Here is a 25,935-nt window from a genome sequence, read left to right as displayed (position 1 = left end):
TTATTTATTTTAAGACACATTTTTATATTTTGTTGCAATATATTTTTTTTATGGCATTTTTTATGCCGCGTTCATAAGTTTATTACACTTTCTAAATTTTACCGATATATTTCCTGAATGTTCATAATAAAGCTTTCATATTTTTTAACACAATATTTTTTAAATTCAAATAGTCAAACTTTCAATTTCTATATAAAACACATAAAATTATAATTTACGGTCCCATATATGCACGTTTATGGTGTTGCTTTTGTGATAAATTTTCATATTTACCGTTTCGTATTTTTAATTTTAAGATTTATTTTATATTTATCCTTACTTTTAGTGTCATTGTTATTATTTATTTTTTTAATTATACTTATGTGCATATACAACTTTTTTCTACATTTTTATATTTTACCTTTATATTCCATGAAAAACTCATATATTTGTTATTTATGCCTTTTTAAAACTCAGTAAAATGTTTTATATAATTAAGAATGTAATACGAAACACAAAATGTGCTAACGATGTAAAGGCAAAATTTTTTTTAAATGAAATATGTTTAAAACATGAAAAAGAAATAAATCATAAGTTAATTCCCTCTTGCTATTCTTATTCGAATTTGTTTTTTAATGACGTATCAATTAATTTAGAAAATATAAAAAATAAAGAAAATCATGTTCTCCTTTTTAATAAAGTCAGAAATGATAAAAGGCACAGAAAAAGAGGATTTCAAAAAAGAGGCTATTGGAAAAAGATGCATTACTTTGTTAGAAAAAGTAATATGATGTGGTAAAATAAAAAAAAATAATACTTTATATAAGTTTATCCACATAATGAATATATAAGGACATGTATTATTATAATAAAAATCCAAGAATTGGGAATATATATAAATTCCCTATTTTTGTTTATAAATTTTCTATAATTTTATAATTTATTTTTCACCATTTTTATAGCTTTGCATTTAAAGTTCAAAATATAGATTACGAAAAAATTAAGAAACTAAAAAGAGGAGAAATATATTCGAACTAAGTATAGTTCGAAATGATGAATTAACTACACTTGTTTGTTGATTTTTTTTTTTTGTGAGATTAAGGAAAAAGAAGAAATCCATTTAATTGTTCAAATTACAATTAATTTTTTTATGCTTGTGGAATGGCGATTTTCCTTTGGTTTGAATAGGCTTCCAACTGTTATAAAAAAAAAAAATTATGAATTGGTCATAAAAAAATGGACATAAATAAAATCAGTAAAAGGAAATAAAACAAACAAAATTAATTTAGTATATAGTAATATGAATGAAAAAATTGAGAAAAGTATGTAACAAGATAATAAGTGTGTATTTTTTTCTTTATATGTATATATTACATCACTAAAAAGTTTTTTTAATTTTTCCTCTGAGTTGCTAATAACTTTTTTCCGGCTTTCACTAAAAATTGTCACAATGTTTAAAAAAGTGTATATAGTTGTTTATTTTGTTATATATTATTTATTTTTTCTATGCAAACTTTTTCAAAAATGAAATTACATTTCCCCAGAAATATAATGTATTCTTCTTGTTATTGTATCGTAACATTTTGTTTTTTCTTCACGAACTAATACTAATCCTGTTAATTTGTGAAGAATAGCATCTTTTTCTAAATTTTTAACTTCCTATATATATATATAATAAAAAATGAAAAAATTATCATAAAAATTGGAAAATAAAATATAGTGTGTTAAAATGTGCAAAAAATATATGGAAATAGGATATTATGTTAAATATATTTATATTTTAATATTGTTCATATTTTTATCATTATCCATAATATTTAATGATATTATAAATGTTTGATTACTTCAAGGAGGATTTCATTTTCTACCTTTTGAGTTATTAATTCTTCTAATTGAAAATTAATTTTTTCACAACCTATAAATATGTCAAAAAAAAATATTATTGATATTTTTGTGGATATGTCCGTCTATTTTATTAATAAAAATTGTAAATGGAATTGACATTATTTTGTTGCAATTGTTTTACCACAAGTTTTCATAAATTATTAATTTTTTTTTTTTTAAATTATTTATACTTGATTTTAGGGTATTTATTTCCTTAATTAATTTAGTGATTTTATCCTGGGACATTTTGTATAAAAATTGTTTAACTTTTAAAAAAAATTCAAAGAATATTATTAAATATGTAAATGTTTATATTTTTTAGGGAAAATATATAATTCTTAAAATGGAGTTTAGTATTGTAAATATATTTCTCTACATTTTACTTTTCTACAAAATTTATTTTTATGTACATAAATCTGGTTGATGGCGTAGAAAGAATAGTAAAAACACGTGGTGAAATAAAAAATGTTTATAATTAATTTATGAACAAAAAAGAAAGTCAGTTCGCTTATATGTGCTAAATGAAATACTTGCCTCGCCTATTTATTTTGTTATTATTTTGTTATTATATTGCTATTATTTTGTTATTATATTGCTATTATTTTGTTATTATATTCTTTATTTTGTTATTATATTCTTTATTTTGTTATTATATTCTTTATTTTGTTATTATATTCTTTATTTTGTTATTATATTCTTTATTTTGTTATTATATTGCTTATTTATTATTTTTTTTCTTAATTTTTCACAAATTGTTATCCGTAAAGATGGTAAGTTTAAAAAGAAACAAAAAAAGTGCATACTATATACTGGCAAATTGGTTAATGGAAAAAAAAAAAAAAAAAAATAAGAAAATGTTTCCCAGGCTTTTAAAATAATAAATTGTATGTATACACATGTTATTGTTATTGTTAAAAAAAATAACAAAAAAATAGCATACTATATTAAGAGAAAAAAAAAAAAAAAACATATTTTTTTTATATTGGGGATAAATATATATCTATATAATAAGGAAAAATAAAACATTCATTAGTGTGTAATATTTGTTGGGTTGTTATTTTATCATAGTTTTGATTGTTTTCCAAATTATTGTGTTTTGATTTTTTTAAGGATGTAAGTATTGTATTTATTTCTTCATGTATTTTTGAAGAAATGTGCTGAGATAAATACATTGAATTTATATAATTAAGATTATTTATAAAGAATAGAAATAAATGGCAATTTATTATATTCAATTTAAATAAAATGTTATTTACAAACAAATAAGTGTATATAATACAAAGTAATTGTATATTCTGAATTGACAAAAATTGAATAAACTTATTTATATCATAGTTAATATATCCTGAATGATTATTAAAAGAAATAATGTATTTTTTTACTAATATATAAAAATAGTGTAAAACAAAATTATAATATTTGTAACAATTTATATTGTTTAAAGATAATGAAAATGCTAAATTTATTAATGTCTTTACAGTAATATCTTTATTATTATTAAGAAAAAAATATGGAATTTTTTTTTTTTTTTTTTTCTCTATATAATTATTGTTATTTGTTGTATCGTTGTAGAATATTTGATTTAAAAACTTGTCATGTATTTGTTTATTTTTGTAACATTTAAAATAATCTAATTTCGACAAGAATATATAAATAGATATTATACTAAAATGTGAATAATAATTAAATATTTGATTACATTTAATAATATCATCAATTAAATTTGACATAAATAATTTGTTTTTGTCATTTATATAATTATCCTCTTCTATTCCATGTTTATCAAAATTTTTATTTTTTTTTAAAACAAAAAAATTCGATATAGAATTAATTAACATACATATTTCTTTTTCGTTATAAATTGTTAAGATTTTATTTTTTGTTTGTTTAATTAGAATCTTAATAATATTATTATTACAATAATTATAGCAACTTAAAACATATAATAAAATAACTTCATATTTATTATTTTTACAAAATAGTGAAATAAATTCATTCGTATTTTCTCTATGCTTATCTTCACCCTTATTATATATAAATGACATTTTATTGTTTTGATGTATTTGATTTTCTTTTAAATTGTTTTTTTCACATATTTTTAAAATAGGAATATTATGATGGTTGTGGTGGGTAGTGGATATAGTTAGGTTTATTGTATTTTTTTGTTTGAATTTATTTTCATTAGTTTTAAGAAAAATATCATATAATTTAAAAATTTTTAAAGATATATAATTTAATATATATATAATTTGAGATTTTTGGAAATTATATTTATTCAAAGAATGCAAAATAATTATAAGTTGCTTTAATGTGTAATTCGAATATTTGTTAATAATATAATATGTATATATATCTTGAATAATGTTAATTTTTATTATTCCACTAATTTTATATAAATTATTTAAGATGATGCACACACTTTTTGGATTTAAATTATAAAATAATGTATTTTTATTATTATTTTTATCAAATCTATTAATTATTAATTCATTTATTATTTTATTGTTAATATTACATTTTCCATTAGTGTCTAATAATAATGTGATATCTTGTTCATTCATAATATTTATGTGATCTTTAAAATATAATACAAATATATTCATAATATTTAATAATTTTTTTTTTTTTTCTATTTTTTCTTTTTCTTTTATTTTTAATAATATATTCATAAATCCTTTAAAAATTAGTATATAACTTTGGTTGTTATATATTTTGTTTTTATAAAAACTTGAGATGGTTTGACTTATTTTTATTGCATTTTCATAACATTGTTCATCCAATATATTTATTTTGCTATTTTTATAAAAATCATAGGATATTTTTTTTAATTTAATATGATGTTTATTTCCAACAAAACCAGTACTACCATTGCATTCTGCGCGTCTATGATATAGTTTAAACAACAAATTTAGTTTTTTCATTTTTTTTTTTCAATATAAAGAATGTTTCTTCACTAAACAAATTTTAGGAAAATCCATGCAAGTCTAATCAAGGGATTATCATGACTTAACACATTTTTGTGAAAAAACAAATGAAAAAAAAAATGAAAAAAAAGAAATAGGGGTTAGCTATACTAACTCGTATATTTGATGTTATATTATAGAGTCACGATAAATATAAATAAAACAAAAAAACGATAAAAAATATTTATAAATCAAATAAGCAACTACACAATTTTATTCTTTCCTATTTTATAAGGAAATATATAATATACATATATATATGCAAATATGTATGTAGCATTATGTATGCATTTTTTGATTTTGAAATAGTTTTACAAACCCCAAGAGGATAAAATAAATAAACGGAAAGAAAAACAAAAAAACTTTAATTATAGAAATAATATTCCATAAATGATGTTATACAAATTGAATGTATTGATAATGCAATCCATGAACATTGGAAATTTTATTTCATTATAAATCACACACACAATTATTTGGAATAAAAAATATTTAAAAAGTGTATTTAATTTAATTTTTGGAAATGTATTATTTTAAAAATGCATAAAACATAAAATTACGAAATATAAAGATGGCAAAATTAAAAGATAAAACACAATTTGTATTTATCATTGTTTTAGAATATAGAAAAAATGTCAAAAAATATATTTACACCAAATTACATAACAAAACTGATGATCTCTCAAAATAATATGCGTTCCTATTTTGTGAATAACATTTTTTAATTTATATAAAAAATGAAATTCTCGATAAATTTATTTAAAAATATGAAAAACGCTAAAATAATATATTTTTTTTTTCTTCTATCGAAGTCGAATATTTTTTTCTTATTCGAATTTTGTTTCCACTTAAATTTTTGTAAATACTTGTCAAATCGGGTTTATAAATATTATAAAAAAATAATTTAGTTAAAATACAATTGGGGGCGTATTATTTATTTAGTATTTATTCCTTTGAGAAAAATGGCATTTTTAACGTTTGTTCATTTATTTGGTCAATAAAATATAGCATAACCGATTATAGGGCAATATAAAAATAATAAATGTGCTAATAAAAAGAATAAAAAGAATAAAAAGGATAAATATTTTTGATTTAAAAAATACGTAACACGGAAACTCTACAAATGACAAACTGGGAAGCCTTATTCTTAAGAAAATATATTAAGTTTTTTTTTTATAAAAAAAAATAATTTCCTATAATAACACACGTTCCTATTAATTTTAAATAAATTATAAATTTGATAAACAATTTTTATTAATTTTTTATCAGTATTTCTACGAATACTTTTATATTAATTTTATTTTTTTAATAATTTTTACAATTTTTTAATTGTTTTACTTTTCCTACCCAAAGAATAAACACACAAATTAGGCTACGCGATATAAATCGTTGCAAATATAAAACAACTATTCGCATAATAATTCTGTATCTGTTTATTTTCGTCAATATATTTATAAATGGAAAACTATAAGGGATTAAACTTTTCAAGCACAAAAGTAGGGAATAATAATTTTTATAAAAAGGATGGGCATTTTTTAAATGTAAAATATAATAAACAAGAGGATCCAGATTTCGTTTATTCAAACTATGAACATACTGAAATTGAAGTAAAGAAAGATGTAAAAAATGGAATAATAGAATGTAAACAAATTAAAAATAATTATAAAATCATGACTGAAAAAATAAAAACAAAAAAATTAGGAATATTGATAATTGGAATTGGTGGAAATAATTCAACAACTATGTTAGGAGGAATATGCGCAAATGCAAAAAAATTAACATATTTAGATAAATATGAAAAAAAAAAACCCAATTATTTAGGTAGCATATTCTTATCATCTAATATTAGATTAGGTTATGATAAAAAAGAAAAAGAACACTATTATTGTCCTATATATAATTTAGTGGAATTATATAACCCAGAAAATATTATTTATGGTGGGTGGGATATTAACAATTTAAATTTAAAAGATTGTTTAATAAGAAATAAAGTGTTTGATCGTGACTTAGTTGAGCAAATAAAAAATGATATGGATTATGTACCATTAAAAAGTGTATATTTTAAAGGAAATTTCATTGCCGCTAATCAGCAAAAAAGAGTAAATAATATATTAGTTGGGAATAATAAATTAGAAATTTTGGAAAAAGTAAGAAAACAAATTCAAGAATTTAAAAAACAAAATAATTTAACTGATATTATAGTATTATGGTCAGGTAATACTGAAAAAAATATACCACATATTCAAGGAATTAATGATACTTTTCAGAATATTTTATTAGCATGCCAAAATAATCATGAATCAATTTCTCCAAGTATTATATATGCCTTAGCATCTATTTTAGAAAATTGTCCATTTATAAATAGTAGTCCCCAAAATACTTTGGTAAATGGAATTGTTGAATTAGCTGAACAAAAAGGAATATTTATAATTGGAAATGATTTAAAAACTGGCCAAACTAAAATAAAAAATCTTCTTTTGGATACATACTTTGGAACAGGTACAACTTCAATCCTTCATTTTGTATAAGCATGAGTTAGTTATATATTCCCAGCAGAGCTAGCGCTAGTTTTGTCATTTTTTTTTTATCTATTAAAAATCGAATATATTCTACATATTTGTTGTTTATCTTTTCCTCAGGATTAAAACCAAAAAGTATTGTTTCATATAACCATTTAGGAAATAATGATGGAAAAAATCTTTCGTCAGATAGCCAATTTTATAGTAAAAAAGTTTCTAAAAGTAATTTGATATGTGATTATGTAAAAGCTAATGAAAATTTATATATAGATGATAACTTTGATGATATATACACAAATAAAGATGCTGATTATTGTAAAGGGGATAGTTTAACACAAACAAATGTAGAAAATGAAGAAATGGAAAATGAATATAATTATTCTGATGCTATTGAAAAACAAAAAGTCAATAGTGAAATAGTAATAAAATATATTCCATATGTAGGGGATGATAAAAAAGCTATGGATGAATATATTAGTGAGTTATTTATGAATGGTAAAAATACAATATCTTTATATAATGTATGTCAAGATTCTTTATTAGCATCTCCAATTTTAATTGACCTTATACTTCTTGTCGAATTATCGCAAAGAGTTTATTTTAAATCTGATAAAATAAATGAAAAAGTATCTGAAAATATGAGTAGTACATCTTTAACTAATACTATTAAAATTGGTAATTATGAATTAAACCATGATATATTAAGTAACAAATATAATGGTTACAGAAAAATGGATAGTGTTTTATTTCTCTCAAGTATTTTTTGCAAATCACCTTTTAATTCTAATGAATATAAAACCAGACATTCATTCTTTTCACAAATTGAGAGTTTGTTAAATTTTGTTAGAATCATATCTGGCTTTCCTATAGATGCACACATAGATCTTTCTTATATGATTTAGATGTAATGTGTTTTATATGAATATAACCTTGTATACATATAGAATACTAGTAGAAACATCCATTGATTCTTAAGTTAATAGTTTACATTATTTTATTTCTGTGTTCTTCCTTAAAAAAATATCAATGATATTGCATATTTATACATATATCGTTGTGCAAATATATATATACGACTTATATGCGATGTTAAATTTTGTTTATTTTTGTGAAAATATTCCTTTACATGGATATGTTAGCAAATATAGAGAATTATTTTAGAAAAAATTTAGCTTGTATTATCTATAGCATATATAGGAACATATGTCATATTTTTTGGCCGTGTATAATGATGCTTTCGTTTTTTTTGTGCATATCCCCATGAATATTTTCTACAAATATGTGAAGTGGTTTTCCGCTTATTTGTGCATAACTTTTATAAAGAAATAACATAGAATAAAAACAAAATGATTGACGTCGTGATTTGTTTTTCACCATTTTTATAATGGTTTGTATTTTTAAAAAATGTTAGAATCGTCAATAAAATAAACTTACATAAATATATAAATTGATGAATTAATGTGTGCAACGGAACATGATTGATGTCGCAACAAAATTGTGACAACATTTACGAAAAATAGTAATGCAGAAAAAAAAATGTTAATAAAAAAAAATAGCTAAAATAATATATTAAAAATGTTATCAGTTAAGAGCAATTTTCTTTGATGCAATATTATGATAAATAAACCTATCGATATTATTTATGTCTGTGTTAAAATGCTCTAATATTTTTTTTTCACAGTGCAAAGAAGATATTTCATCAAAATTTGCACTTTTTCCTTGAATTATTTTAGTAACTTCTATCATCTGTGTATGTGTATGTGCATGTGTGTGTATGGATATAGAATAATTTATATTCGTTTTTTTTTTAATTAATTCACAAAAAAAAATATATATATAAAAAATGTGCATGAAATTACCTGGTCATTTGGCATATTAACACCCACATAAATTATGGAGGTAGAATTTTCATTCATCTTGTACTGATTTATGCATTCATTGATCTAGAAACGTAAAAAATAATTTAAATGAAAAAATGGCAATATTAAAAATATAAAAACATTCAAAACGAATGAAAAATTTTATAAAAAATACTCACATTCTCATGAGACGATAATAAAAAAAAAATTTCCAATATTATATTTTTGGTTATCTTTTTCTTTGTCTTAAAATTGTGATATCCTCTATAAATACTATGTAATATATGACCTTCATTAAAAACCTGAACAGAGATACAAAAAAAAAAAAAAAAATAGCTAAATGGATTTTGGCTAGCTGGGGTTAACCTCATATTATATAAAAGTATATATGTTGATATATATATTTTTTCAAAATTACTATTTCTTTATTACTGTAATTAATGGATAAATGTTTGATTTTCTTACCAGTTGACTATCCAAAATAAGAAAGAATTTATTTTGCTGATCAGATGAGGATATATCATCACTTTGTTTATTATAAATTTCAAGGACGTCTTTTGAATTTGTTACATTTTTAAATAAAATTAAAGTAACATCCACTGTTTCGTCTTGTATGTATAATTTACGATTTATCATTTTAGTAATTACTTATTAAAAAGGGAGCATACATATAATATATACAAAGAATATATAGGTATATATCAAACCAATATAAATAAATTTTAATTGTTTAAGAATTGTTCATAAAAACGACGATTATTACATCGATAAACAGTAGAAATGGTAAAGAAAAGGATGGTTTTATTTTTTCATATTATAGCATTTTTTAAAAATAGTAGCAATAATAATGATAAACTTATTTTTAAAAAATATAAATAAAAATAATTACAATACATATGATAAGAAAAAAAATATATATATAACGACTTAGAAAATTAATGATTGACTTAAAAACAATAGGGACCAAATAATTATGTAAAAAGTCGAAATATTTTTTTTACCTACATATTTATATATATAAAATAAATTTTCCAGTTATTTTTTTAAGATATAATATGCACACCTTTTTTTAAAATGTTTAAACTTAGAATAATGAACACAATATATGGTTTATTTATACTTCGTCTTTAATAATCGTGAAAATAAGAATGAAAAAAATGGAAAGAATTCATACCTATAGTTCATTATGCCGCCCACTGGCCAGAGATTATTTAAGAATGCAAAAAAACAAACATGAATATCTATAGAAAAAATAATAAATAGCAAAAAATAGCTAACAAAATGACAGTGTATGTTAAATAGGAGATTATGCGAACAAATAGAAGCATAAATAATAGTGTTTTATAAAAATTTCAAGAAATATATTAAAACGGGAAAAATATATATTGATAAAATATTCGTATATACTTCGGAATAACGAATAATGTTTATATGGAAATGACAACTGGAATGTAGAAAGTATTTTTTAAAAAAGTTGTATTTAGACGTATATGAGAAGATTATATAATAATTTTTTTTAATTAATTATGTATGTTCATATAATATGGATAAGTATAATAAAGTGCATATATACACATTTTTTTTTCTTTGAAATATATGGAAATATAAGCTAGTAATAAATGAAAATATATAATTTAGTATAGGAATTACAGACTCTGAATTTTAATATAAATGTTATATATATTTTTTTTAAAAGCTGATAATTTATAATAAATCTGATAGAAAATAACATGGATATTATATAAATATTTTCCTTAAAAAATGGTTATAAAAAATAAAATACAAAAATAGTGGAAATATAATTTTTTGAGCACTTATTTGCACAAGCATATTTGTTTATGTATATTTTTTTATGCGGAATGTATACATCATTTAGACAAATATAGGATGTGATATAAATGTAAAACGAATGAAACATAATAAATTCGCCAAGATGAATAAATTATGAAATAATAACAAAATATAATAAATAATATAATAAAAACCATAACAAATAAACAACAGTTATAATACGAATTTCAATGGATATGTAGCCATATATTATATAGATATATCCAAACATCTGTGTATACTCATTTATTTAAAAGTATAATGAAAAGATAAAATATATACGATAAATAATAAAAGACCAAGATATATACTTTCCTTTTTTTTGTTGTTTTTTACAGATAAGACGTCAATACAATATAAAACAAAAGATTATATGCACATATAAAAATCGAATAAAGATTTTGTAAAATAAATTTCCCCATTTTACGAAATGAAGAAGATATATTTGTTTTTTCTCATTTTATTAATAAATATAAACATAAATATAAATTATTGTTTATCCAAAAAAAATATAAAAAGAAAAGCACAATTAAGAAATTATTTAGGCAACAAAAATACAATTGATATAAAAGATAAATATTATAATGATAATACAGAATATGTACAAGATCTTTTAAAAAAAGATAAAAATCAAATAAATGAATATAATAATCCCACAAAATCCATTAATCATAATATTAAAAATAAAAAAAGAAATAATAAAAGTACATACTCATTTATGTCTTTAAATTTTTTTCCATTTATTGCACACACATCAGGGTACCCCAATGGAAGTTCAATACCCCCAAATGAAACAGGTGCCCATTTTTATAATTTTGAAAAAAGTCCAACAATACAATATATGTTAATTGATGAAGAACGAAAAAATTCTTTTCTGTACATAATTTTTCTCGTTACATCATTTACTGTAGTTGTGCTTGTAGCTTTTTTTATATTTAAATTTTTTTTTAAATTATAAGAATTTTTAATTAGTTTGAAAATAAAAAAATACACAAATATATATGTAGTGTAATTACAGCATTACGAAAGCGAGTTGTAAATATGCACGCGCATGTATAAGCAAGCAAGTAAATAAGTAAGTAAATGAATAAATAACTAAATAAATAAATAAGTAAATAAATATATATATGTATATGTATGAATGCTTTATTTGGCGCGAAAAATTTTCAAAATATTATTTGTTCGAAAATCGTAACACAAAATGCACATATATATTGGGAGAATAATTGTTGTCATATGAAAGCCAATTTACCCACTAAAGTGGATTTTATAGTAGCAGAAACGAAATTAAAAATATAGTTAAAAGTTGATTTTTGCAGAAAAAACAAATTTATAATAATAATTTTTCATTTTCTAAATATTTTGATAATATATGCCCACTTTTCATTTTCCTTAACAATACACCTATAATACATATATTTAATGTTATAATGGAAGTAATATTTATTTTTTTTTTTGAAAAAATTATGAGTGATAAAATTTATAATTTTGCATGGTAAAGTCAGGAAGTATTATTATTAAGAGGTATACTACAATTTTTATTAAAATAATTTTTTAAAACGTGAAAATTTGTTTACTTGTTTTGTTCATTTTTATTTTCATCTTCATCAGCAACTTTTGTGCTACTATTGTTTCTATCATCATGTTCAATTGGATTTGTAACCAAATTTAAATTAGAATTATGGAGGGGGGTATTTTTATTGTTATTAATACTTTTTTCATTTTGTATGTTTAAATCTTTATATATTTGTCTACTTAATAAATAATCGTCATGGGCATCTATTCGTGTATCTTTAAATGGTAAATAATTTGTATTTACATTGGAGTTTGTTTTTTTATAAACGGTGTTATTACCACAGTTAATATCAATATATCTATTTGGATTCACATCATTGTTTGGATTTTGAAAAAAAATATGTCCATTAGTATTCATATATATATCTTTATTATTTTTAAAATCGAAATTTTTATTTACACTAAAATCAATCATATTTTTATTCATATATAGTGGGAAATTGTTAATACCAAAATTTTGGTTCATATTTGGTGTGTTGTTATTTGGTCCGTTAAATAAAGTATTATTTGCAATTGGAGTTTTTAATATGTTTTCATCTTGCGTTATGTTTATTTTACTATTTTTTTGATTCATATAAGAATAACCACTGTTACTGTGAAGGCTGCTACTGCTATTGTTTCTATAATTTTGTTCATTATCATTGTTATCTGTATTTGTATTTATCATTTCATTTCTTTGGTTTACAATCATACATGGTATTTGATGGGAATCTTCATCTGAATCTTTATATTTGTGTATTACATCTAAATTAGAAAAAGTTTTGCTTAAATATTTTTGTGTTATGGGATTAGAATTTATTTGCTCATATTTATTATTTATATAATCATCATATTCTTGGTATATATTTTTAATATCCGAACAAGAACTAGTGTATTTATTTATATGTCCTTTATTTAAACTTCTATTAAAATTATTTATATTTATTTCATTACATGGTATTCTTCTAATATTTTCATTTCCATTTCCTATATTATCACTGTTTATTAAATCTTTAGTTTGTATAAAATTTCTTTGTTTTATATGGTCATTAGCATTTATGTGTTGGTTTTCTTCTTTTTCAAAATTTGTTTGTGAATTAATTCCAAAATTTTTTTTGAAAATATATGAATTAGTATTATTATCATATATGTTATTATAGTTAGCATGATTTGTTCCGATTGCATCCATTATAATACCTGACTCGTTCATGTTAATATTTGACCTTGGTGAGCCATTAGAATTTCTAATATTATCGTTTATTTTTCTTTGTTCTGGAATTATTTGTGCATTATCTCTATTTAAAATATCAAAATTAGTATGAGAATTTCTATTATTAATGTGTGACAAATTATCAACAGTATGTGGTAAAGACTCCATATTCGATGTTTCATTTCGTATATTTTTTGAATTATTTTGGCTATTATTTAATTCGGCTAGTATGTTCATAATATTTGATTCGTTAGGAGTTTTCATATTATCATTTTCATAATTAGCATTATTTTTAAATATATTTGAATATTTAAAATGGTGTATATTATTAATAGTGGGGTTAGTATTTAAGATATTGTTACTATTATTTCCATTTCGCCTGACCATGTTCATATTATTACTATTATTATTTTCGATATAGCTAGCCATAGAAATATTTTGTCCACGTGTTTCTATATTCCTTTCAACACTATTTTGTCTAACTAATTTTTCATTTCCTTTATATAATCTATTATATTGCATTAAAATATCAGAGTTAATATTAGTATCAGTGTTATTACTTAATATAATTTCTTTCTTTTCGTCTCCAATATCTTTATAGTCGCTAGCTATATTATTTTTTTTATTTATTAAATTATTTGATAATGTGAAATGGCTAGTTATACTGTTGAACAATTCTAAGCACTTATCATTTGGATCTGTAGCTCCATTTTTATTAATATTTGAATGATTATCAGTTATTTTATTTTTATTGTATTCATTTTGATTTGAATCCATAATATCATCATTTTCATTTATTTTTTTGAAATCATCAAAATTTCTGCATCCTAATATATCAAAATTATTTATTACGCTATTTGTAGCATTAGGGTGGTCATCATCTATTGTTTTATCTATATTATTTTTAAACAATATATTTGACATAATACTTTTAAGTTTTTTTGAATAATTATTTTTAATATTATTTTCTAAAATGGTTGTTGCATGTTCAGTATCAACGGTTAGATGTTTATCAATAAATTGGGCATCATCATTATTATTACCATTTTTTTCACCTATATTTTCTTCGTTTGATTTAACATTATTGTCATAAAATATACATTGATTTTTTTTTTTTATTAATAAATTATTTATATCATTCGATATATTTTCGTGTTGGTTTCCTTTCTTTAACAAGTTTGAATCTCTTATATTGTTACTAAAATAATGTTGTATTGATGATTTATAATTATCTAAAAACATTTGTCTATTATTATATTTTTCTATTTTATTATTATTCATATGCTCATTTATAATATTATTTTCACCTTTGGGAGTTACATCAGCAGATGAGCTTAAATAATGATGTATGGGTTCAATGTTTTCATCATTTATATAATTGGATTTGATAAAATTTGAATTAGGATCTATATTTTTATTATTATTCATAATATTATGTTTTTCTTCATTTTGTTGATTATTATGAATATAATAATTCATATTATATGCACTAAATGAATTTGTTTTTAAATTGTTATTTATTCGTATACCATTTGCTTCGTTTCTAAATTTATTTTTTAGATATATTGAATTTGTTGTATTGTTAAATGGTTCGATATTTTTTAATTTATTTTTGTCAAAAAAGTTATGATTACTTATGCTTCTAGTCATATCTTCTATATTTTTAGAAGCATACACCAATCTATTATTATTATTACTACTACTATGGGTTTTATTATATATGTTATTTTGAGTTTCATCTCTATTTTCGTTAAATATATTTGAACATGATTTATCAACTTGAATAATATTATGATATGACATGGAATGATAATTTATATCTTTAGTATCTACAGATTCACGATAATTCCTTCCTTTAACATTTGTTGAATCATAATAATTATTTATTTTATCTAAATTATAATTTTCAAAAAGGAGATTATTGATGTTAGGGTTGTAGTTTCCTTTAATAAAAAAATTGTTTTCATTTATTTTATTATTACTAGAAATCATATTTTCTTTGTTTTTTTTTTCTAAATTAAATTCGTTTGAAAAATAAAAATTTGGGATTTGCTCTCGTTCATCTAATTTAACATCTCTAACGTTTTTTAGATTTAGATTATGTAGAACATTTGAATTATTGCTATCAATTCTTATGTTATGTGCTGAAAGCTTTTGAAATATATTATGAGGGGTTATATTCGATTTATTATTATTCCTATTATTATTATTACTATTACTATTATTATTATTACTATTATTATTACTATTATTATTACTATTATTATTACTATTATTATTATTACTATTACTATTATTATTATTACTATTACTATTATTATTACTATTATTATTACTATTATTATTATTACTATTATTATTATTACTATTGTTATCATTACTATTGTTATTATTATTACTGTTGTTATTATTATTATTATAAATAAGAGTGTTATGAGACAATACTTGATCTGAATTTATAGTATCATTATATTGTGGATTAAAAGAAATGTGATTTATATTATTTGTGTCATTTTTATTTTTATTTAATAAGTTATACATTTGTTCATATATATCATTTCGTCTTATATTTATATATTCAACAATTATATATTTTTCAATAGTTTTATCTATAAGCTTAATTAGAAAATCATAAATAATTTGTTTTCTTTCATATATATCATGTATATATACATGCCTCCAGAATATATATATAAAATTTTGATCTTTAATATTTTCTTCAATTAGTTTACATGCATCATTTCGAATAGATTCAAAAGCTGGTTGCCCTTGTATAAATTTTTCTTTTAATTTTTTAATATTAATATTCGAAATTGTATTATTTAATAATAAATGATCAAATATTTTATCAATAGATATGTTTATAAAAAATTCAATATTTGTTTGATCTTGTTTTTTAAATTCATTAAAATGAGGGATATTATTATCATATACTAATAGTTTTATAAAAAGATTTAAGCCATATATTTTATATGAATTTAATAATATAACAGTAAAATTATTTATATTTATATCTGCAAATTTTTGACATATTTCCTCATTTGTTTTATTTTCTTTAATATATTTTATTTCATTTTTAATTTTTTTAATTTCCAACATTTCTTTTTCATAATTTTCTTCACATTTTTTTGTTTCTATTTTTATTTCTTCAATTTCATTGACAAAATTTTTATACACATTTTCTTCTACATTTGAAGTTCCATCTATATTCATTTCATTCAATCTGTAATCCATATCTTGTATTTTTGTCAAGGAATTAGTTTCATTTCCCGTTATTACCATATTGGCTTTTCCAGTATTCATTATAATTGTATTATTTCCTTTATTTATAAACATATCATTTGAACTTCTTTTTGTATATGCATCTACAAAGCTTTCATTAGGAATGTTAAATAATTTTTTATTTTCATTTATATTAGCAAAATTTTTTATATTTATAATATTTTTTTCATTATCAATATCTAAGAATTTATTTTGAATATTTTCTATTTTATAGTAATTGTTATTTATAGATTGTCTTGTGCTATTTATATATGCTTGTGATATATTGTTGTCTATATTGTTATAAGAATAACTTTTAATTCGATTTCCAATTCCGTTATTATTATTATTCATAAAGTTATTTTCATCAATGTCAATACAACTATTACTATTTTGACTCTCAAATAAAGGATTACTTCTCGTATTTATATTTTCTTTATTTTCATTTAACATGATTTGTGGAATTTTTAAATTAGTTTTATATCTTTCGCTCATTCTTTGATAATTCATTTTAGTAGCATCATATATGTCAAGTTTTATTTGATCAGTATTTATATTGTTGTTAGTTTGATTGATTAAGATTGAATTATTAACATTTGTATTTTCATTTTTATTATCGTTACAAGAATATATATGTAATAATGTATTACATTTGTCTTGATTGGGTGGAGTAAATATTATATTTTTTTTTAATTCTAATTGTTTATTTATATTTGTCATGTTTATTGATTTATCCATCAAATTATAATTCTTTATAATATCAATTTGATTATTATGAAAATTGGAATATTCGCCAATAATATTAATTTCATTTTCTTTTATAGATTTATTATCATAGTTTATATTTTCAACATTTATTTCCTCTAATATGTCTTGTCTTTTATAATCAAAATATATGTTATTTTTTTTGAAAATATTTTCATTATAATTCATGTAATAAATTTTAAGTATATTTTTTTTAATTTCTTCCATTAATTCATTTTGTTCATTAGTTATTTTATTTTTGAATTTTTTTTTTGAATTTTTTTTCTTTTTCTTATTATTTTCTAATTCATTTTTTTTTTGTTCATACAATTTGTATAGTAAGAAGAATAGATCGATTTTATTTAAAGGAGTTGTTTTATTTATTTCAAAATGATCATTTATGTGTATTTTTCCATTTAATGTTTTAATAATAATAACAAAGACATTAGTAATTTGTAAATATACGATTTTAATTTTATCTATTATTTGTTTTTTTACATTTGAATTTGTATTGATTCCGTATTCTTTTAGGAAATAATTCATATTATATAAAATATTATAAAATTTTTCTATAATAATATTTTTGTTAATGTTTGGTATATGGGGTGATGAAGTGTTGAGTTGTTCAGGATTAGTTACATTATTTATATGTTTATTTAAATTTTTAATATTTTTTTGTTGTGTATATATAATAAATTCTTCTTTTCTTTTTTTAATGTGTATATTATTATTTTTAAAAAAATGGCTAATACATAATGCTATTTCATATATAAAATCGTTTGAGATTTTTTTTTCTTTATTTTTTTTAAACAATTCTATTAAATTAATTTTAATAATATTTTTTTTTTGTTTTTTTTTTTTTATATCTTTACCAAATACATTTAATATACAGAATAATGCTTCTTTTAATTTGAATAGATAAGAAATTATTTTAAAAGCAATGCTATTCATTATTATGTTTTCTAAAACTATTTTTATTTCGTTTATTAAAAAACTAAAATCTGTTTTTCCATCTATTTCACTATCATTATAATTATTTTTACATGCTTGTTCATTATTTTCTTTTTTTTTTCCAGGATTACTATTTTTGTGTTTTTCTTTTGATTTATTTCTACTTTTGAAAAAATTATCATGATTTACCTTCAAAATGTATTTTTTATTATTACTATTATGAATATCTACTGCATCTAAATAAAGTGATTTATGTATTTCTTCGTCATTAAGACTATTATCATCATCATTTTCAAATCGTTTTACCAATTTATCATTTTTATTATCTTGTTCAAGTTTTATTTCATTTGTTGAAATTATTGGCGTATTTTCTGGAGATACTTTTGTTATTTTTTTTTCTTTTATATTTTTATCAGATTTTAGTAGTTTGTTCGTTTGGTTTTTGTTTACATCTAGAAATATATTTTCTTTAATATTTTTCACTTTTTTATTTTTCTCAGTTTGTTCAGCATATTTTTTATGGTCGATCTTATCTTCTTCATCCTCTTCATTTTCATTTTCATTTTCATTTTCATTTTCTTCTTCTTCTTCCTCTTCATTTTCATTTTCATTTTCTTCTTCTTCTTCCTCTTCATTTTCTCTGAACACTTCATCATCAAAAGTATCAAAATCTTGATCATGTTCATATTCATCACTATTTTCATAATATGGTTGATATTCATCTTTTGTGTATGCTTGTTTAGGTATAAGGTCTTTTGATTTGTTAAAATCTGTTTCGATTTCTTCGCTTTGTTGTTGATTTTGTTGTTTATCTTTAATAAGTTCCATTGACAAATTTCTATTATCATCAGCTCCAAATATTACATTATTCATTTTGTGTATTTCTATAATTGGTTTGGCATTTTTCATAGCTTCACTTCTTTTATCATTAATATTCATTTTAAGTATTTTATTAATATATGTATTTTCATCTTCTAAAACATCAACAATTTGTAATTCATGGTTAAGTGCTGTTTGTAAATCACAAGCAAGTGGACATATCGCTTTAACACTTCTTTCTGGTATTTTATATGAATTATTATTAGAAGGAATATTTTTTTTAGTTCTTTTTTTTGAAATATCATCATTTAAATTATAAAAATAATAATCTGGATTATTAAATTCAAGAATAATGGAATGTAAAAACATTCTAAAACACCAAAATTTATCTAAATTGCTCAAAGATGAATTTAAATATTTTTTATCTGAAACTAATGGATGGCCGATATGCCTCATATGCACACGGATTTGATGAGTTCGGCCAGTGTGTATCTTAACATTACATAAAGTAAATTCTTTAGTATATGTTTCTATATCTTTAGGATCAGTATAAAAATATTCGTCAGATATTGAATTACATCTAAAGCATAAATGATGACAAACTTTTCTATTTATAGAGGATGTATAACCATAAATGATTTTATCTTTTTTATTATTATATTTTAAAAGACTTAGTTTTCGTAACAATTTTTTTTTTTTTGATAAATTTTTATAACATGATTCTTCTTCTTTTTCATTATCTTCATCATTTTCATCATCTTCATTATCAGTATCAAAAATGTCAAAAATATTTTCTGAGTTTATGTAGTCTTGTTTTACATCTGTATTTGGATTATTTTTTTCTCGGTTTTTGATAAGCTTTCGTATTTCTTTTTGAAATTTAATTCTTTGTTTTTTTTTTTTTATTTTTCGATATTCAACTAATTGAGAGTCCGAATTATAGTTTGCAATAATTTTTATGGTAGTTTGTAAAGAATCTGAGTTATCATCATCTTGACCATAATAATAAGGATAAACAAATTTCCCATCCATTTCTATATTATTATCAATATTAATGTGATTATTAGATGGTTCTGTAGCAACCCATCTTTGCACAATTTTGTTAAGATTTTTTTTATTTTCATCTAGAAATTTATAATAATCATTACAATATATTTCTTTGTTTATATCTTTTTTTATAGTACTATTACAATTATATTTTCCATCCATTACTTCTTTTATGATATCTTGAATATTTCTTTTTAATTTATATATTTTAACACAATTATATTCTGTATAAGCATCTGTTCCACCAGTTTTAACTACTAAACTAAAATGGCTTTTACTATGAAAGTTGTTATATTCATGAGTTTGTATTGATTTATTAATAAATCCTTTTTTCTTTTTAATTCGACCATGACATAGTAAGATGTATTCTTTATATACATTTCTTTTTCTAAATTGATCAAAAAGGAAATCTCTGGCATCTTTTGTTTTAGCAATAATTAAACTTCCAGATGTTTCTAAATCGATTCTATGACATAATCCACATTCTAATTTATGCCATTTTTTTACAGTTTCTAAATTTGGGAAAGATTTCATCATAAATAAATGAAAAGATTCAACTCGTCCACTATATATAACATCATTTAATGATATATTATTAATAATTTTAAATACGTCTCTATTTTTTTTTATTAATAAATTACATTTAGAGCATAATTTTGATATTACATTTTCACATTTATTACAAATATTTTCCATTTCTTTGCATGGAGCACACATAAATTTGGTTTTTATTTTACATTTTATACATATTTTTTCTAATATATTATAAAAATAATCGCTATACTTATTAATATTTACTAAAAAATTATATCTATTATGGGACGTATATGCTGAGCAATGATAATATGCGGGTTTATAAATAACCATCCAAGTTTTTCCTTCATTGCATATATATGGAATATCTTTATTATATATTCTTTTGAACTTATTTTTTATATATTTGTTTGATACTGATTCATCATTTATCATATTATTTAAATTTATATCATCTCCTTTTGTTGTTACAATTTCTGTTCCACTTTTATAACTAATAGAAGGTAAAATATTTTTTTTCATATATTTACCATTTTCTAATTGTCCAGTCATTTTTCGATTTGTAATCATTTCATTTGTTAGCACTTCATCTAATTCTATAGATGTATCATTAATATTTCCTTCAATTAAAATGTTGTTATTTTTTCCACAATTTGTTAATGGTATAGATGCATTCCGTCCAGAATTTGATGGATTGAGTTGTTTATAATGTGATTCGTTTTTATTAATACTTGTTTGATCATACATTGTAGACGTAATAACATTTTTGATTCCAAGTTTTTTATCATTTAGAATATTTTCATTATTTGATAATAAATAGATTTCATTTATATTATTCTCAGGAATCGACATGCTAGTTTTAGATGTATTAATTTTATTTTCTTTATTATATGTCATAATATTTGATTCTGTTATTTTTAGATGTGATTTTCTAGCATTACTATTTAAAAGATTTGTAGAATTTATAAAAATGTTTGAATCGAAATTTTGATCATTTGTGGTATTAAAATTGTTGATAATATTTTTGTAGGAAATTCCTAAATCTGAGTTTAGAAATAAATCAAGAATAAAAGCTGTTTTTTCATTATTATGTGGATTAATTAATAATATATTATCCATTCCTTTGATTAAGTATAAATCTTTTAAAATATTTTTTTTATTATTATATTTAACATATTTTTCATATATTTCTTTTAATTTAATGATATCATTAATATTAACATCAAACAAATTTTTACAATTTATAGAAATATTTGGAATTGATAATTTTTTCTGATTATTTTTTGTAACATAAATATTATGTAATGTGTTTATTATAGAAGTACAATGTCTAAAAACTAGTGAATAAAAAGAAACTTGATCTTTTAGTGTATTTATTTTTTTTATAGCTATTTTAAAACTTAATTTAAATTTAATATAATTATATATTATCATATATTTTTTTAAAGTATTTTCATTATATAAATCTGAATCAGTAATTGTTGATATATTGTTTTTTTCATAAGAATTTAATAATCTATCTTTTTTGTTTTCTTCATTTTCATATTTGATTCGATTATCATCTATATCCACATTTTTGTTTAAATCACTAGCATTATTATAAATATTTTTAATTTCTAAATTATTCAAATTGTTTGCAACATACAATTGTGTATATGATTCGTTTTCCTTATTTATTATATTATTCAGTGTAATTGTTTCTAAAAATTTTAAATCTATAACATAATTTTCTTTTAAATCTTTTACAAAACTTTCTTTTATCATTTTAATATAATCAGTATTTAAATTTTCATAATATTTTTTATTTATTTCTAAGTATAATTTATTTCCAGTTTCTTTAAAAACAATTTTTTCATTAGTTAGTTCATTAATTATTTTTTTATTACTAATTAAGATTAAAAAATAAATTATTCTACTTATGTTTATATCCACTAATTCATCATCTGGTCCATTATCTTCATCACTATTTTTCTTTTTCATTTTTTTTTCTACATTAAATGTATTATGTTCATCTCCTGTTATAGATTCTTTATTTGATTCCAGTTTTATGTTTTTATTTTTTGTTTCAAAATTTGATAATATTTGTAATTCTGAATTATTATATTCTATGTCATATATGAAGTTATTAGACATTTCATTAAAAAGTGAATTTTCTATATTGACTTTGTTATAATATATATATTCATTATAATTAATCATAATATTTAAAATGATATCTAAATCAATAAAAGATAAATATTTTCCCACAAATAAGTAAACAAATAAGAATATGTTTGTCCTCATATTTATATCTAATATGTGTTGTATTAATATTAATATTTTATCATAAAATGTGCAATCTCTTTTAAATACATCATATACATATTTAACATCGACTTGTTTTTTTTTTTTTATATTTTTTTTATTTTTATTTTTATTTTTATCACTAGGTATATCTGGGAATAAAATTTTGAAAATTATTTTTTTTTTCAACAAATTTATAAATTTTATCACATTTTCATTATTATATATATTATATTTTTCAAACTCTATGTTTTCTGTCTCATTTTGATAATCATACCCTTCAGTTTTAGTTTTGTTATTATTGTCATCATGATTTTTTAAATCGTCATATTTTTTTATTGCTCCATCATCATTAAATTTTAAATTTATAATTAGAATTATTTTATTCATTACATTTAGAAATTCTTCACCAATTGCTAAATATCCATCATTTGAAATATTTTCTACTTTTATTGCATTTTTTTTTATTTTTTTTTTTGTTATTTCAATTAATTCATTATAAATATAGGATGCAAGTAATTCTATTTTATCACAATTTTTTATATAATCTGTAACAGGTTTACAAAAATAATTATTTATAATTTCATTTAGATCATTGAAATTTTGCTTATTATTTTCCTCTGTATTTGTCTTATTCATGTCGTTATTAACTTTTCCATCTTTACTATCTTCACTTTCATTTGTTTTTTTATTTTTATTTTTGTTTTTTTTATTCTTTTTACTTTTTTTATTACAATCTTCATTTTTCTTTTTATTGTCACTATTTTCATCGCTTTCATTATTATTTTTTCCACTTTTATTGCCATCTCCACTTTTACTTTTATTACTTTTTGGGCTATTATCATTTTTGTCGTTAATATCATTATCCTTATTATTGGTTTCATAATTATTCTTTGATTCTTGTTCGTTTTTCTTTTTATTTGCACTTGTATTTTCATTAGTTGTTATTTTTAGGTTATCCTTCTTTACAAGGTTGCTAACACTTTTCGATTTAACATTTTCGTTTAATTTGGCGCTATTGGATTGAGTTAAAATATTCGTTTCGTTATGCTTTTCTTCCTTTTCTTCGTCATATTTTTCATACTTTTTCTTTTTTTTTTTATTCTTTGGAGATTTTTCAGCCGCATTGAATTGATCTGTTGTTTGCACAACTGGATCGTTGATATATGCGTTTTTTTGTTCTTGTTCAGTTTCTGCATTGTTAATATTTTTAGACATGTTAATATTTGGGATATTACCCACATCTTTGCCTTTAAATATTTCATCCACATTTATTGGGGTGTTATGTTTACAGCTTTTATAATTTCCCTCAACATTTTCGGTTTGATCGTGGAACTGAGAAAGATCATTTTGATTATCTTCTTTACTATTTTCATTATTAACACTTTTAATATTTTGCTTATAAGAATTATCAATATTTTGAGAGCCTTCTTTTCCCAACTTGTTAAATTCTTGTAAAATAATTTCTTCAATATAATTTTTTTCTTTATCATTAATATGTGGCAAATAATTTATTTTATAAGGGTTTACATTATTAGGAGTAGTTAGGGACTCTTTATATGGGATTTTCATGTTTGACTTTATGTTGTTAAATTTATATACATCATAATTAATTGTATTGTCAATAATATTTTTTTTTGATATATTGTTAATATAGTATGAACAAGTATTTTCAATTTCATCCAAACATTTATTGTCATCTTCAGAAATGTTTGATATACTACTGTCACTGGATATACATAATATTGAACTATTGGACGATCTATATGAATGTTCATACGGATTTAATTCATTTAATATATCAAGATGTTCACAAAGTTTATAAAATGATTGTTGATCTTTATTTATAAGAAATTTATTTTCAAATTTATTTTGTTGAATATTGATTTCTTCTTTGATTTTATCTTTTTCATTATGACTTGAAATAACAGTATTTATTTCATCATGATTGGATTGATCAGAAAGAGTGTCAATTTCATTATCTTCACATTTTGTATTATCATTGATTATTTCACTATATTTTTTTTTTATTGTTTTATATAATACATCATGACATTTTAAATAATTCATTTTTCTCCTGAGTTCTTGTTTTTTATTTTTATGACACACACATATATAATTACTTTTGCAAATAGAACAATAAAAATTTTTATTTAATTTTGTATGTTCAATACATTTTATATTAATTTTGTTTGTATTAATACATTTATTTACTTGAATAACAATTGTACCGTTATGCTTCTTTAATATTTTTTTTATACTACATGAAAATTTTCTTATTTTTTCCAAGCAGTATAATTCAGACTCTTCATAAACATTTATATCATCCAATTTAATATCAATATCATCTTTTATAAGTTTTCTCTCCTTAACTTTTGGTATAAACCAGTTTAGTATGTAATCTTGAAGAAACAGCTTTGATTGACATACAATTATTCCTAAAAAAAAAAAAAAAAAAGTTGTAAACATGTATATAATTATATGTGTGTATATGTACA

General features: G+C 20.5%; 7 protein-coding genes across 7 annotated transcripts in view; 3 read left to right on the top strand and 4 right to left on the bottom strand.

The window, feature by feature from the left end:
- Positions 1-460: 460 nt before the first annotated feature.
- Positions 461-1,017, top strand: PBANKA_1111700 (conserved protein, unknown function; the record flags this gene model as incomplete). The annotated part of the gene is made up of 2 exons (XM_034565648.1): positions 461-774; positions 942-1,017. 2 exons carry the CDS (start codon positions 461-463, stop codon positions 1,015-1,017), a joined length of 390 nt encoding a protein of 129 aa, XP_034422324.1.
- A 110-nt stretch (positions 1,018-1,127) lies between these two features.
- PBANKA_1111600 (prefoldin subunit 6, putative) lies at positions 1,128-2,109 on the bottom strand (the record flags this gene model as incomplete). The annotated part of the gene is made up of 5 exons (XM_034565647.1): positions 1,128-1,175; positions 1,354-1,414; positions 1,514-1,638; positions 1,824-1,894; positions 2,055-2,109. The coding sequence occupies 5 exons, from the start codon at positions 2,107-2,109 to the stop codon at positions 1,128-1,130; spliced, it is 360 nt and encodes a 119-aa protein (XP_034422323.1).
- Positions 2,110-2,840: 731 nt separating this feature from the next.
- PBANKA_1111500 (conserved Plasmodium protein, unknown function) lies at positions 2,841-4,784 on the bottom strand (the record flags this gene model as incomplete). Its single annotated transcript, XM_034565646.1, has 1 exon — positions 2,841-4,784. One exon carries the CDS (start codon positions 4,782-4,784, stop codon positions 2,841-2,843), a length of 1,944 nt encoding a protein of 647 aa, XP_034422322.1.
- Positions 4,785-6,283: 1,499 nt separating this feature from the next.
- On the top strand, positions 6,284-8,247 carry PBANKA_1111400 (inositol-3-phosphate synthase, putative; the record flags this gene model as incomplete). Its single annotated transcript, XM_034565645.1, has 2 exons — positions 6,284-7,325; positions 7,466-8,247. The coding sequence occupies 2 exons, from the start codon at positions 6,284-6,286 to the stop codon at positions 8,245-8,247; spliced, it is 1,824 nt and encodes a 607-aa protein (XP_034422321.1).
- Positions 8,248-8,926: 679 nt separating this feature from the next.
- Positions 8,927-9,840, bottom strand: PBANKA_1111300 (EKC/KEOPS complex subunit CGI121, putative; the record flags this gene model as incomplete). The annotated part of the gene is made up of 4 exons (XM_034565644.1): positions 8,927-9,091; positions 9,205-9,288; positions 9,384-9,506; positions 9,670-9,840. 4 exons carry the CDS (start codon positions 9,838-9,840, stop codon positions 8,927-8,929), a joined length of 543 nt encoding a protein of 180 aa, XP_034422320.1.
- Positions 9,841-11,464: 1,624 nt separating this feature from the next.
- On the top strand, positions 11,465-11,992 carry PBANKA_1111200 (apical rhoptry neck protein, putative; the record flags this gene model as incomplete). The annotated part of the gene is made up of 1 exon (XM_034565643.1): positions 11,465-11,992. One exon carries the CDS (start codon positions 11,465-11,467, stop codon positions 11,990-11,992), a length of 528 nt encoding a protein of 175 aa, XP_034422319.1.
- Positions 11,993-12,607: 615 nt separating this feature from the next.
- The window catches only part of PBANKA_1111000 (RNA pseudouridylate synthase, putative), a gene marked incomplete at both ends in the record, with an annotated part of 29,001 nt that continues 15,673 nt past the window's right edge, over positions 12,608-25,935 (bottom strand). Inside the window, one exon of the mRNA XM_034565642.1 lies at positions 12,608-25,875. Within this exon, the coding sequence (XP_034422318.1) occupies positions 12,608-25,875 (13,268 nt within the window). The remainder of the gene's footprint in view (positions 25,876-25,935) is intronic.

This window comes from Plasmodium berghei (assembly GCF_900002375.2).
Source record: "Plasmodium berghei ANKA genome assembly, chromosome: 11".
NCBI lineage: Eukaryota > Apicomplexa > Aconoidasida > Haemosporida > Plasmodiidae > Plasmodium > Plasmodium berghei.
The sequence above is the reverse complement of the archived record's forward strand: the minus strand, read 5'-3'. Positions and strand labels throughout refer to the sequence as shown.